A 15,286-nucleotide genomic window follows, 5' to 3' on the forward strand; every position below is an offset into this window, starting at 1 on the left:
TCCCCCCTTTCCCCTCCCCTCCAAATCTCCCCCCTTGCCCCTCCCCTCCTAAACTCCCCCCTTGCCCCTCTGCTCCTAAACTCCCCCCTTGCCCCTCCCCTCCAAATCTCCCCCCTTGCCCCTCCCCTCCAAATCTCCCCCCCCTGCCCCTCCCCTCCTAAACTCCCCCCTTGCCCCTCCCCTCCAAATCTCCCCCTTGCCCCTCCCCTCCAAATCTCCCCCCCCTGCCCCTCCCCTCCTAAACTCCCCCCTTGCCCCTCTCCTCCTAAACTCCCCCCTTGCCCTTCCCCTCCTAAACTCCCCCCTTGCCCCTCCCATTCAAAACTCCCCCCCAACCCCTCCCCTTCAAATCTACCCCCCAACCATCCCTCCCAAATTCTCCCTCCTCCCACCTCCTTCTCAAAGCTGCCTCCTCCCCACTTCGTCTCCCTTCTATCTCATACCTCCACTTCCCCCAACCTTCGACCTTCCTCTGCCCCCCTCAAACAACCCCTCACTGTGCCTCATCCCATCACCATCAAACCTTTCCTCCTCCTCATCCTTCCCTTTCTTGTAACTCTTCTGTAATCTTTGCCACACTTTCAACTGCTCTTCCTACCTCCCCCTCTCATCCTTCATCTGACCCTACCCCTCCCCTCCCCTGTCCTGCACCCGATGCTCCCCCTCTCTCCTCATTAACGGTATGGACCTCAAACATCCAGGGCCTTCGCTCAAACCTGATTGATCTCTCCATTCAGGTTGCTTTTGACAATCCAGACTTGATCTGCTTAACAGAAACTTTCCTCCTTCAAGATGTCTCTGATTCCTTAATATCTCTTCCTGGTTACTCCCTCCTCCGGTATGATAGTCCTGAGCCCCGTCCTGGTGGTGGGGTGGCTATCTTTATCAAAAACTCTCTTCCTCACTCTCCTTGCACTGCCCTCTCTCCACCCCACCACCAGGCGTACCTCTGGCTATGGCTTCCTCTCCGCTCACACCTTTTGTTCATATGTGTTCTGTACCGTCCTCCAAACAGTGATGACTCCATTTACATTTCGCTGTCGGACAACATGGACCAACTTCTATCAACTCATCCAAACTCTCTCTTCCTCATATGTGGCGACTTCAACTGTCATCATGCCAGCTGGCTGGGTGTGGGTTCATCTCTCACCAGCCATGGCACCTCAGCAAAGGACTTCTGCGACTCATTGGGACTGACACAATCTGTCAATTTCCCGACCCGGATCTCAGTCAATGGAGTATCTTCTCTTCTGGACTTGGTTATGACTAACTTCCCTGCAAATGTCTGCTGCTCTTCTTCTGCTCCAATCGGTTCTTCTGATCATGTGCTTGTTAAAGTGGACATCTCTCTGGCCATTCTCAGAGAGCCTCCTCAGCGCCGACGAGTCTGGCATTTCACTCAGGCTGACTGGCACGGTCTGCAAGCAGCCATCAATCATCTGGACTGGTCTACCATCTCTGCAGCCTCTGACATAAATTCTTCCTGGGAATTCTTCCAAAGCAAACTGCTCTCTCTCATGCACAGATTTATCCCATCTCATCTTCAGTTGTCTTACCCTTCCTCCCATCCATGGTACACTGAATCTTGTGGTGAGGCAGTTGCCCTGAAACAACTTCCCTTTGCCTCTTGGAAGGCAAATCCAACTGAAGGCAATCTCAGTTCCTCCCACCAAGCTCGGAACAAGTGTGTGTCTACCCTCAGGAATGCCAGGAACACTATCTCTCCACACTCAAGATTGAACTCTCAAACCTGTCTCCTTCCTCCAAATCCTGGTGGCGTCTGGTCAAATCCGTTTCTGGTGTTTGTTCCCCCTCCATCCCCTCCCTTACCTCAAATGGCTACACAGTTGACACCGCACGTGACAAAGCCGAATGCCTCAACTCTGTGTTTGCCTCAAAATCTTGTGTCTCAAACCCATCTCTCTCTGTTCCCACCTTTCCCAGTCGAAGCCAACTGCTCCTGGACTCTGTGTCCTTCTCTCCTGACAAGGTGGAGAAGTTTCTGTCAAACCTCGACTCTGATTCTGCAACTGGACCAGACGGCATCAGCCCACGGGTCCTAAAATCCCGCTCTGCCGCTCCATCTCACCCTCTCTCTGTTATTTTCACCGGCTCTTTTGCTCAAGGTCATCTGCCAGCATCTTGGAAATCAGCAAACATTACCGCTTTACACAAAAAATGTGCAAAAACAGATCCTCGCAACTACAGACCAATCAGCCTGCTTCCAATTAATCAGCAAAGTCATGGAATCCATCATTGCTTCGGATATCAAATCCTTCCTCTTCTCCAATGGCTTGATCTCTGATCATCAATTTGGATTCAGACCAGGTCATTTTACTCTGGACATGTTGCTTCTGCTGTCTCAACAATGGATGGAGGTCCCCAATGCCAAACAGGAAATCAGAGCTGTCTCACTTGACATATCACGTGCCTTCGATACGGTCTGGCACCCAGCTCTGCTCACCAAACCCTCCTCCTATGGTATCCATGGAAATCTCCACTCATGGCTTGCGGACTTCCTCTCTGGTCGAAGGCAACGTGTGGCCCTGAATGGATTTCTCTCATCTCCCCTCCTGTTCTGGCTGGAGTTCCCCAAGGTAGTGTTCTGGGCCCTGTGCTATTTCTGGTCTTCATCAATGATCTCTCCGACTCTCTGGAAAATCCTCCCTATCTCTTTGCTGATGACTCCACTATCTGCCGCTTCATTCCTCATCCCTCAGATCGGCAGTCTGCAGCCTCCTCACTCTTTGCAGACCTGGAAAAAATCAGACTGGTCAAACAAGTGGAACATGTCTTTCAATCCTGACAAATCGCACACTCTTACAATGCCTCTCCGAAAGGACCGACTGGAAAACCCTCCCATCTACTTTCTCAACAATCCTCTCCATGAAGTTCTGTCGCTCAAGCTTTTGGGTCTCACTATCTGCCATGATGTTTCTTGGGAAAACCACATTTCCAAGCTGGCCTCCAAAGCCAGTCGCCGACTGGGCATCCTCCGTCGTGCGAAGTCCTTCCTTGGCACACCTGAGCTCCTCACCACATACAAGGCTTTCATCCGCAGCTCAATGGAATACTGTTCCCCCCCCCTCTGGGCTGGTGCTCCTTCCTCACACCTAGCTCGGCTTCACGCTGTTGAAACCAAAGCTTTCAGAATCATTGGAATCTCCTGCGATGAAGTTAACTCCGAGGGCCTTTCACTCACTCACCGCAGGCAGGTTGGTGGTCTTTCTGTCTTCTACTGACTGCTCTCCGGCCTTGCTCCCCCAGGTCTCTCTGTGCTCTGTCCCCCCAATATTCCTTCAGGTCGCACAAGATCTGCCTGCAACCCTCTTACGGCTAAACTGCCGAAATCTAGGCTCTCTGCTCACCTTCACTCTTTCATTCCCCTTTTCTCCCGCCTCTGGAACAAACTCCCCCACTCCCTTCAATGCCACTCCTACCTCCAGGTCTTTAAAACAGCTGTTCACCACCATCTGTCTTCCCCCATCCAAAACCTTGATCTTTTCTACCCCCGCTAATTCACCCCAGATACATTTTTTTTTTCCTGAAATTCCAACTTCTTTCCTGGAAGTCCTTGCAGTGTTCATATGTTTTATACCTCTCCCACCTCCCCCAAAGCCCTCCCCCTCCCACATTTCTCCCGTTGTCCCTGCTCTCAAATGTTGTGTTTGTGTCCTTCCCCCTCTCTCCCCATCTTGTCTGCCGCTCCCCTTATTTTTTGTGTTTTGTTTGTCGGTTTGACTTTTTGTGTGATTAATGTTAGCTCTTTCACGAGCCTCGATATTGTATACAAAAAACAAAAAAACAAAACAAATGCCGGTCAGCCTGAGTGAAATGCCAGACTCGTCGGCGTTGAGGAGGCTCTCTGAGAATGGCCAGAGAGATATCCACTTTAACAAGGACATGATCAGAAGAACCGATTGGAGCAGAAGAAGAGCAGCAAACATTTGCAGGGAAGTTAGTCATAACCACGTCTAGAAGAGAAGATACTCCATTGACTAAGATCCGGGTCGGGAAATTGACAGATTGTGTCAGTCCCATGGAGTCGCAGAAGTCCTTTGCTGATGTGCCATGGCTGGTGGGAGAGGATCCCACACCCAGCCAGCTGGCATGATGACAGTTGAAGTCGCCACATATGAGGAAGAGAGAGTTGGGATGAGTGGATAGAAGTTGGTCCATGTTGTCAGACAGGGAGATGTATATGTCGTCATCGCTGTTTGGAGGACGGTACAGCACACATACGAACAAAAGGCGGGAGCGGAGAGGAAGCCGTAGCCAGAGGTACTCCTGGGGGTGGGGTGGAGATAGGGCAGTGCAAGGAGAGTGAGGAAGAGAGTTTTTGATAAAGATAGCAACCCCACCACCAGGACTCGGCTCAGGTCTATCATACCGGAGGAGGGATTAACCAGGAAGATATATTAAAGAATCAGAGACATCTTGAACGAGGAAAGTTTCTGTAAAGCAGATTACGTCTGGTTTGTCAGAAGCAACCTGTATCGGCAGATTAGTCAGTTTTGAGCGAAGGCCCCCGGATGTTTGAGGTTCATCCCGTTAATGAAGAGGAAGGGTGAGCATTGGGTACATGACATGACAGGGGAGGGGAGGGGTAGGGTAAGATGAGGGCTGAGATGGGGAGGTAGGGAGAGCTGTTGATAGTGTGTTGGAGATTGCAGAAGAGTGAGGAGAAAGGGAAGGATGAGGCGGACAAAAGGTTTGATGGTGATGGGAAGAGGCACAGTGAGGTGTTGTTTGAGGGGGGGGGGGGGGGCAGAGCATAGTCGAAGGTTGGAGGCGGTGGAGGTATGAGATGGAAGGGAGAGGAAGTGGGGAGGAGGCAGCTTTGAGGAGGAGGTGGTAGGGGGGAGATTTGGAGAGAGACTTTAGGAGGGGGGTTTTGTAGGGGAGGGGTGAGGGGGGAGTTTTGAAGAGGAGGGGTGAGGGGGGAGTTTATAAAGTCGATAATTAATGAAAAACATACATTTATTACAACCTGGGTTTATTGTGATTTTCAAGTCAGAGATCCGTTTGAGAACGATGGAGGAGGGGTGGAATGAACGTGAGTTTAGAGAATGTACGGAGGAATGACTGTAAGAAATGGAATTTTTCTTTTGAAGTGGAATGATTTGAAGAGGAAATTGAAAAAAGCCTTTTAAATAGGAAGAAAAACAGCATGTTGCAATATACCACTGAATAAAACACTGCAGGGGAAAGTTTAAGCATTATTTAAATAATATTTAAACAAAACCGTGAAAACCAATCTGGGAAAAGTCCCTGAAGTGAGGGCGTGGATCAGAGAAAGGAGAAATGGTTAAATAAGATGGAGGAAACTCAGATTTGAAAGCCGAGTTACGGCTGGAGATGGAAGGAAGTGGTAGAAGAGAAGGAGATAAAGGGGGTGGGGCAAGAAGAGAAGGAAATAATAATAATAAAATTTTTTATTATTTTTTTATTATAAAACGTTAAACAAAGGATAGATGTTCGGGGAAGTTAGGGGGAGAAAAGGAAATCTAAGAAATAAGCAATACAGCGAAGGAAAGAACTTAAATACACAAAACACCGATGGGGTGAGGGAAGCCTCAAGTTACCAGGCCGCACACGCGGTGCGAACAGAAAACGATTTCATTATACACAAATTTGCACGAATTGAAAACCAAGATTAACTCAAAACACACAGAAACACATACACAATGAACAAGAAAAAGAGCAATCACAGATTGCAAATCCTCGCCAGGATGTATTTTCAGTGGTTTTTAAGGCTTTTGTGTTAAAACAAATATGGCGGCCGAACAATGTGACCGATGACGTAATCATTATTTTTTTCTCAACTAATTCATTCCTAGATTATGCTCAAGAAGTTTCATTTTGCTCGGATGAAGTTTTGTACTTGTCGAATTATGACGTCATAATGGAGGCACCTATGATATCATCATTAACATATTTTATTCCCCATGGAGAGTTCTTTACAATGAGCCATGTCTCAATTTTTTCTATTCAGCACTTTCGGAGATATAGAGGTGCAAAGACTTTAGGTTTTTCCAAGATGGCGGCCAAACCACGTGACCTATGACGTCATAATTATTAAAAAATTCTACAGGTTGAGTTGCACTGATGGTGAAAATTTTCTGTCAATCGGACCAACGGTTGCAGAGAAAATCATATTTATTCTGTGCAGACAAACACTTTTGTACTTTTGTACTTCCTTTTGTACCTCCTTTTGCCGATCGGCAAATGTGATGGGATTCTGTCGGGCTTGTTGGTGTTGTAATGTGCCTGCGTTCGTTTCCTGACAGCCCTCGTCTTATCGCAGGCCAATTTATTATAACCACAAAGGTCAGATCACAAGAGGTAGGATGGACAAGGGGGATTTATTCTTATTCCCTAAGCTACCTAGCACAAGAGCCACCCTCCGTATGGCCACACATACCACTTAATCCGAACACACCGAGCTGACTTACTTACATCAAAGTGTTCTTACACGACATTCAGAGCATGTAATCTATACACTTCTACGTGGACTAAGGTATTTCATTGCCTACCCCCCCCCCCCCCCACCTCCCCCCTTAAACGTAACAATACATAAATACATACAAGGTGTCCACAAAGTTGCACATCATAGGAAATTATTTAATTGACTATTTATCATAGGAAATTAAATTATGTAATTCAACAATTAACCCGGATATGTTTAAGAACATTCAGAGAAACCTGCTTTCCCGTTTACAAACATGTTTTGAGTTTGGTGAGACACATTCCGAACAACTGATGTAGCCAACCTTACAAATAGATGTTTTGCTTATGATGCGCGACTTTGTGGACACCCTGAATATTGCAATGGGTGAGATTTCCATAAAGATTTGAGATTAAAGATCGACATTAATCAGCCAAATCAACAGGTGAGAAAGCACGAATGAGTGCTATCGCTTTTGACTCCATCCATCATTCACGCTTTGCACCCCAGTCACAGTACGAGTTTCCCGTCCCCATCGTTTTCCAATAAATTGTAAAATAATTGGTCGTTCAAAAATTTAGTTCTTTCTTTTTTCGCACAGTATCATAACACAACTATAACAAATACGACGAAATGCAGTTTGGATTCATGCCAGGAAGAGGAACGACAGACGCGCTTTTCATTGTGAGGCAGTTGCAGGAGAAGTACATGGAGAAGAGGAAGAAGTTGTTTCTTGGGTTTGTTGATCTGGAGAAAGCATTCGATCGGGTTCCACGCAAAGTATTGACATGGGCATTGAGGAAGTTAGGAGTGGAGGAATGGTTGACCAGAGTAGTGATGGCAATGTACAAAAGAGCGCGCACAGCTGTAAGGACGAAGGACGGGAACAGTGGTGAGTTTGAGGTGAAGGTGGGAGTGCATCAGGGGTCGGTACTAAGTCCACTACTTTTTGTAGCTGTGATGGAGGTGCTGGCTCAGAACGTAAAGGAGGGTTTACCGTGGGAGTTGTTGTATGCAGATGATCTGGTGTTGATTGCGGAAAGTATGGATGGACTGAAGGAAAAGATGAACACGTGGAAGGAATGTATGGAAACAAAAGGTCTGAAGGTGAATATCGGAAAGACGAAGGTGATGGCAAGTGGTAAAGCATGTGGTGAGGTGGAAAGAACTGGGAAGTGGCCCTGTGCTGTGTGTAGGAAGGGTGTCGGAGTGAACTCCATTCAGTGTACAATGTGTGCTGAGTGGGTTCATCAAAAATGTAGTGGTCTGAGAGGGTCATTAACCAGTGTGGCAGCTACATTCAAATGTAAGGTGTGCACAGAGGGAGCTGCAGATGGAGGAAATGTTGAGTTGGATCTTGGAGACGGCGTGAAGCTGGAAGGTGTGAAAACATTTTGCTACCTCGGAGACATGCTGAATGGAGAAGGTGGATCAGACTCGGCAACGGTTGCTCAAGTGAGATGTGCATGGAAGAAGTTTCGGGAATTGAGTTGCGTGCTGATGATGAGGGGAGTGTCGTTGAAGCTGAAGGGAAAGGTGTATGCTGCATGTGTGAGAAGTGTTATGATTTATGGGAGCGAGACATGGGTAATGAACGTAGAGCAGCAACGAAGGTTGGAAAGGGTGGAAATGCGAATGGTTCGACGGATGTGCGGAGTATCGTTGAGAGAGAGGAAGACAAATGATGAATTGCGAAAGATGATGGGAATAGAGCCTGTGATTGATGCTGTGAAGAGGAACAGGTTGAGATGGTTTGGTCATGTGTTGAGGAAGGATGAAAGTGACTGGTTGAGAAGAGTGATGGAAATGAATGTAGAAGGAAGTAGAAGACGGGGAAGACCGAGAATGACTTGGCTAAAGATGGAGGAAGAAGAAATGCGGGCAAGGGGGTTAACAAGGAGAGATGCAGAAAATAGGGCAAAATGGAGAAGATTGTCATGGGGGCCGCAAGGCTAACCCCCGCTCTAGCAGGGAAAATGGCCTTTAAAATGCATGTTGTTGTTGTTGTTGTTGTTGCAGACAAACAAACGGGCTCAAATGCAACACCCTCTCCTCTGGCGAGGATAATAAAATAACTAGGGAAAATTTGACAAAGACACAAATTGGAAAAATACTTAAAACTTTGATGCCGTGCAGACGTCGAAGTCGCAACCTTGCTCAAGGGACCGGAAGCAGAAGTTTTGGGGGGGTGGGGGGGGGGGGGGTGAGTGGGCATTTCTTATTTATGTTTCTATGTTTGTTTATTTATGGGCAAACATACAATGACTTTTTGAGGGCTTTGGTGTCATGTCTTGTTACCTCCGCCACCAAAGGTGGATGGAGGTTATGCTTTCACCCCTGTCTGTTTGTCTGTTTGTGAACAAAATATCTCAAAAAGTTGTGGATGGATTCGAACGAAATTTGGCAGAGATGTAGCATATGTGACAAGGACGAAATTATTTGATTTTCGTGAATATTCGGATTCGGATCTGGCTACTAGAATCTTCTACGTGATTATTCACCATTGGAGAATAGGGCCAAAAACTATACATAGCAGGATTTCTCAAAGTTATTGATGGATTTGGAGGAAACTTGTTGGACAGGTTGTGTGTGTGACAAGGAAGAATCAATTCAATTTTGATGAAGATCCAGATCTGGATCCAGCTCGTATAATTTTTGGAGTGATACGGCCAACCAGGCCGAGGTATGTTCTCTACTGAGAGCCGTTATAGTCTTGGTTTTGTTTTTCGATGGCATTTCTTGCATGATCCTGATACAGAATCCTATGCTCCAGTCCAGGATTTTGTTCCCTCCCACCACCCCACCCTCTCTCTTTTTCCCCTCTCTCTCATGCGCTTGCCCTCTGGGGGTGTCTCACTGGTGTCGATGTTGAATTAAACGTGAATGTTATTGTCCCCCGTCGCACAGCGGAGCGAAAGGGGGACTATGGTTTTCCCCTTCGTCCGTGTGTGCGTGCGTGTGTGCGTGCGTGTGTGCGTACGTGCATGCGTGCGTAAGCGAAGGACCGAATTCTAATTTGGTGTGTGGGTGCAACCCATGTCAAAATCCAAGATGGCCGCCACCATGTATGTCTGACGCCATGTATGTCTGAACCTTGTGAGCGGAATATCTTGAAAAACAAGCGTTACGCCTAGGTCCCCCGTCGGTGAAGTGATGCGAGTTGACAAAGCGGAAGACGCAAGGCGGCCATCTTGGATTTTGACGTGGCGACTCAATTTTCAATAGCGTTCTCCCTTATGCGTAGATACACCCACACACCAGATTAGAAGTTAGTACGTTTATTTTTCAAGATATTTCGCTCACCATGTTCAGACATATATATGGTGGCGGCCATCTTAGATTTTGACGTGGTGACCCAATTTTCAATAGCGTTCTCCCTTATGCGTAGATACACCCACACACCAGATTAGACGTTAGTAGTTCGTTTATTTTTCAAGATATTTCGCTCACAAGGTTCAGACATATATATGTGGTGGCAGCCATATTGGATTTTGACGTGGCGACCCAATTTTCAATAGCGTTCTTCCTTATGCCTAGATGCACCCACACACCAGATTAGAAGTTAGTAGTTCGTTTATTTTTGTCCCCCGTCGCACTGTGGAGGTAAAGGGGAACTATGGTTTTCCCCTCCGTCCGTGTGTGTGTGCGTGCGTCCGTGCGTGCGTAAGCAAAGGACCGAATTCTAATTTGGTGTGTGGGTGCAACCCACGTCAAAATCCAAGATGGCTGCCACCATGTATGTCTGACGCCATGTATGTCTGAACCTTGTGAGCAGAATATCTTGAAAAACAAGCGAAGTACCAACATCTAATCTGGTGTGTGGGTGTATCTAGGCATAAGAAAGAACGCTATTGAAAATTGGGTCACCACGTCAAAATCCAATATGGCCGCCACCACATATATGTCTGAACCTTGTGAGCGAAATATCTTGAAAAATAAACGAACTACTAACGTCTAATCTGGTGTGTGGGTGTATCTAGGCATAAGAAAGAACGCTATTGAAAATTGGGTCACCACGTCAAAATCCAAGATGGCCGCCTTGCGTCTTCCACTTTGTCAACTCACATCACTTCACCGACGGGGGACCTAGGTGTAACGCTTGTTTTTTTTTTTGTTTTTTTTGTGGATCCAGTTCCGGGTTCAGTTCCTCTAAAATTTTCCGGATCCACGTTCAAGTTGTGGTTACGGTTCTAGTCGTACATTGTCTGTTATAGAGTGATTGTCTGACTGACATTGAGAATATATTTTGCCAACCTTTCCCAAAACTCTTCATAATGAGTGGAATGGCTTTTACGAGCTACAGTATACCAGAAGAAGACAAAGAAAGCTGTTCAGACCACTCTTGTTCCCTTCTTTAAACATCATGAAACCCCATCAAATCATTGAACAAGAAAAGGAACCTTGCCAGCCGTGCATGAAACCAGTCAGTTATCAGACGGAGAGGCAGCAAGCTCTTCCTCACTGTCTCAGTAATCTCTCTAATTGACATGCATTACATCTTGCTATTTTTGCGAAGTAGAGGATGCATTTAAATGCAGTAATGTAATACGCCATGTTAACATTTATAAATAGCTTTCCGTGGTGTTTCATGGGGAACCCCAAAAATATAAACCACAAATGCATATGATTACCCTTTTAAACAGTCGCTACTGCTGTTTTACACTAAACTGAAAGGGAGGAAACCCGGGGTGTGTTCAGTTATAAAGCAACTAGCTAACGTTTGCCAAGCCAGCCGTTCCTTAACGGTTTCTACTGGAGTGTTTGCTTGGATGCTTAAGAAACTTGGCGAGCACTCAACAAGAAACTTGGTAACTGAACACGCCCAAACATTATTGAGGCCCGAGCCTTGATCTACTGTAATATATATACCCCAGAGAGTACAATAACATGACCGTACGGAGTGGATGTACTTGCTTGTTAACATAAACATTTATCTATATTCTCCATTTACTTTAGTTCTTGCTCTCATTTACTCTCATTGTTATTAACTTATTCATACATATATTTATGTTTTGTATAAATTTATGTCGTGTGTATGTCTTTATTATTCACTTTAGTTAGCTTAGGATGAACGCTATTGAATGGTTCGACGGTGCCCCAATTCACTTTAGTTAGCTCAGTTTTTAGCTCACCTGGAATGTAGTTCCGGGGAGCTTATGGGATGGCGTGGAGGAGGTTGCCCCCCAAAATAGGTATTTGCTTTCTTCTCTGAAATTACACACACAATTTTAATAGCACTTGACCACAGCCTTCATCACCTGTGATGTACCAAAGTTTGTCCACGGCATTAAGAAAAGAATGGTCTGAGGGGGTTAATGGGGGAGGAGGGGGGGTGGTCGAAGTGGTTCCAGGTTTGACCGCCCCCCCCCCCCCCCAAAATATATGTATTTGCTCTCTACTCATAAACAACACACAATTTTGATCAAACTTGATCACAACCTTCATCATCCGTGATGCACTAAAGTTGGTTCACGGCTTAAAAATAATCAGGATTTAGGGGGTTTGACCCCCCTAAAATGGGTATTTGCTCTCTCCACATCTTCACACACAATTTTGATGAAACTTGATCACGAACTTCATCATCCGCGATATACCAAAGTTTGTTCACAGCATTAGAAAAATCGGGGTCTGAGGGCTCTATGGGGGGCAGGAGTTGGGTATGGGGAATGTTGCCCCCCAAAATAGTTTTTTTGGTTTTGTTTGAAGTCTTGTGATTACGTTGGTATGATTCTACATGCTGCCCTGTCTCCTAGATACCGTGATACTGTTTTAAATACCTTAAAAACGTACAAAAAACTTTTTTGATTTACACTTCTTTGCATAAGACTCAACTTTGTGGGAACGCATCCTGAGTGTTAAGCGAGAACTCCTGGTACTGTTTTCCCTTGATTTATCAATTATGGCTGAGTATTTGATCGAATCAAAATGACTTTATTATATACGTTTTGTTTCTCAGTACCTTCCAGATGAGGCATCAATGGAAGTACATATGTTGTTGACGTCGTATGTCATTTATGTTTGAAAAACAATGAAATGTAATGGGGTACCATATATGTTCTGTTTGAAAACCCATGAAAATGTTCAGGGCGGCCAACAGTGGCAAACGTGTTCCAAGAAAGTTGTTCAATTTAATTGCTGCAGAGCGTTTTTTGTTTGTGGTGATGGTTCTCTCACAGGAAAGAGTGTAACCGTGTCCTCACTATATATAAGAGAGACATTTCGAAGAAAGCTCTGTCTGAGAAAATGTTGGTGTTGCTGGAGCCCCGTGTCTTCAACGAAACACGTGCTTTCGTTAACCGTTATCCTGTTACCAGCAAGGAGCGTGCTGAACTTCAGGCTCATGCGGAGTCTTCTGCTTCACCTGTTCGAGATTCGGGCAAGTGTAGCAGCTGGACTAAACCACCTTTAACAGAAACAAGTTTCAAATACTGCAATGCATTGTATTCTTATTTCATTTTACTCAAAGTCCCATTCATGTTGTTGTTTATTAACTCCTGTTTGTTGAAAAGCAACCATGCACATTGTGACTCCCAGAGATTTTATCGTATTTTGTCCCCTTTCAGGTGCCCTGCGAGGTTCTATGATGAAGACATCTGGACGAGTGAACGGTGGTGTGCCCCAAGTTCCACCAGCAAGGAAACCATCAGAGTTTGATTCCTTCTGCCAGTCTCTTCCCATAGGAGAGTACAAACAGAAGATTCTTGATATAGTGGCAAAGAACCGTGTCGTGCTCGTCATTGGGGAAACAGGTTGTGGAAAAACCACACAGGTATGTCAATATTTTCATCCAAATCTTTTGTTTGAATTTTTCCATTTTGTTTTGATTATTTTATTCTGCTTTCCTTTATTTTCCCATCATTTTCTTCTTAATACCTCATGGGGAACTATTTATCAATCAAGGGAGGTGCAAAGCACGCCTCCGTTTATATGGGATCGTTTCTCTGTATGCAACTCTAACATGGGGACTGAAAATTAGTTTCTCGGCTTCTACTGGATGAAATTGGCTGCAAATTTCAGAAGTAAATGCTTTGTACGTTGAGGTAATATGTTCCAAATTTCAGCAACGTCCGTTTCCGCATTCTGGGGTTTTATTAAGAAATCCCTCAAATTCACGTTGGTGTCGTTCAGTCCATCCGCCCAACATGTGTTGGCACTCATATCTCAAGGGATATACATTGAAACTAGATGAAACTAGGAATATACATCGGCCAATACATCTAATTAATGGCTTTCAAAACAAATTCCACCTAAGTGGCGTCGTTTTTGCTTTAAAATTAAATATATACAAATATATGTATATACATATATTATATAAATGCACAAAATATTTCATCATTCAGCAAAAAATGTACCGTGGTGGCTCAGGGCCTAATTGATAAGGCATCAGACTCTGGAGCTGGGGATTATAAAAAAAATAACCACCTTTAGAGGCCATTTTTCCCCGCAAGCGGGGGTTGGCCTTTTTCGGGAACCGTGGTTGTTGTTGTTTTTTTGGTCCCCTTTTTGAAGCAATGTTTTACGGCCGGATGCCCTTCCTGACGCCAACCCTTTTTGCCGCCTTTAGCGACAAACAGGGAATTACCAGTGAACTGGTACTCAATTAGCCGACCTTGGAAGGATGACAGGCTGAGTCAACCCCCCTGGCGTTAATTCAGCGATCGACCGGGATTCGAACCGATTGGAGCTGGGGATTGTGGGTTTGAATCCCATCTGGATTGAATATTTTCTTCTTCTTACTTTTTCAAGTCTTTGAATAAAGTCTTGTACGATGAACAAATGCATTTTGTTCATATTTAAAACGTAGTAATTCTTAAACCTGATTTTAAGCGTCAATATGAGTATTGTACCCAGTAGTGTAGTGCCAAATTTTGAGGTGTCGGCCGTCACGTCATCACCAGATCTTATCTACCGTCACAACCAATTTGAACATGACACTAACCATTTGAGTCCCCAAAATGAGCGATAAATGAAATATGTTGCTTTTACCATGATGAATATAAGATACGCCCATTTTAACACACGTACACGTACACGTACACACACACACACACACACACACACACACACCCGTACACACACGTACACATACACACACACACACACACACACACACACACACACACACACACACACACACACACACACACACACACAACAGAATCCGTTTTTAAATAAAATGTCACCCTTTTTTTGACAAAACTATGCATTTTAATAGAGAAGTAAATTTATAAATTTTTTTATTTAGTCTGTTGTGGTAAGGGCTTGTAGGATTGTCTACAGGTATACACTCTCACCTTCAAGCTGTCTAGTCTGGGCCACGGATACACATTAAGCTCGTTGTCCGGTCTGATAGCATTATTTGTTTCGTTCCTTTTTTTTTTGGAATTGACAAAAGGAGGTAAAGTTTTGGGGCTGGGTAAGCATCCGAGAGTATTGACGGAGATGTCAGAGCAGATAAGGATGAAGTTAATATGCAGTGTATATATAACATCATCGTTACCTGCTCTGCCAACATGAGTCCGTGTCATTGTTGCATTATAAGCCTACCTTTGTTCGTACCACGTAATTGCCATTCTTCATGAAAACTGATCCACCTCGAGTCCCAGACTTCAACTAGTTGGAAACATCCAAACTTTTCCATGCCGTCACATCTTCCAGAGTTTTAAAGGGGTGCTCTATATCTGGCAAATAAAATACATTTACTTCTTCATGCAGAGAATTGTATGAATTCATGTATGAATCGAATTGACGCCCCTTTATTTGAACTTTTCTAGAGCATTGCCTGGTTCCTCCTAAGGACACAAGGGTAGTCCAGCATGCACACGAGATTTTTTTGAA

General features: G+C 45.0%; 1 protein-coding gene across 3 annotated transcripts in view; it reads left to right on the forward strand.

The window, feature by feature from the left end:
- Positions 1-15,286, forward strand: part of YTHDC2 (YTH N6-methyladenosine RNA binding protein C2) — a 155,290-nt gene that overhangs the window by 17,656 nt on the left and 122,348 nt on the right. For all 3 annotated transcript variants that reach the window (XR_013624886.1, XM_078786366.1, XM_078786367.1), the window contains exons 4-5: positions 12,625-12,824; positions 13,012-13,217. Coding sequence is in view for 2 of the 3 variants with exons in the window: in XM_078786366.1 (XP_078642492.1) it covers positions 12,625-12,824; positions 13,012-13,217 (406 nt within the window). In the remaining variant the exon portion in view is untranslated. The remainder of the gene's footprint in view (positions 1-12,624; positions 12,825-13,011; positions 13,218-15,286) is intronic.

This window comes from Myxine glutinosa, chromosome 11 (assembly GCF_964187855.1).
Source record: "Myxine glutinosa chromosome 11, kmMyxGlut1.1, whole genome shotgun sequence".
NCBI classification, from domain to species: Eukaryota; Metazoa; Chordata; class Myxini; order Myxiniformes; family Myxinidae; genus Myxine; species Myxine glutinosa.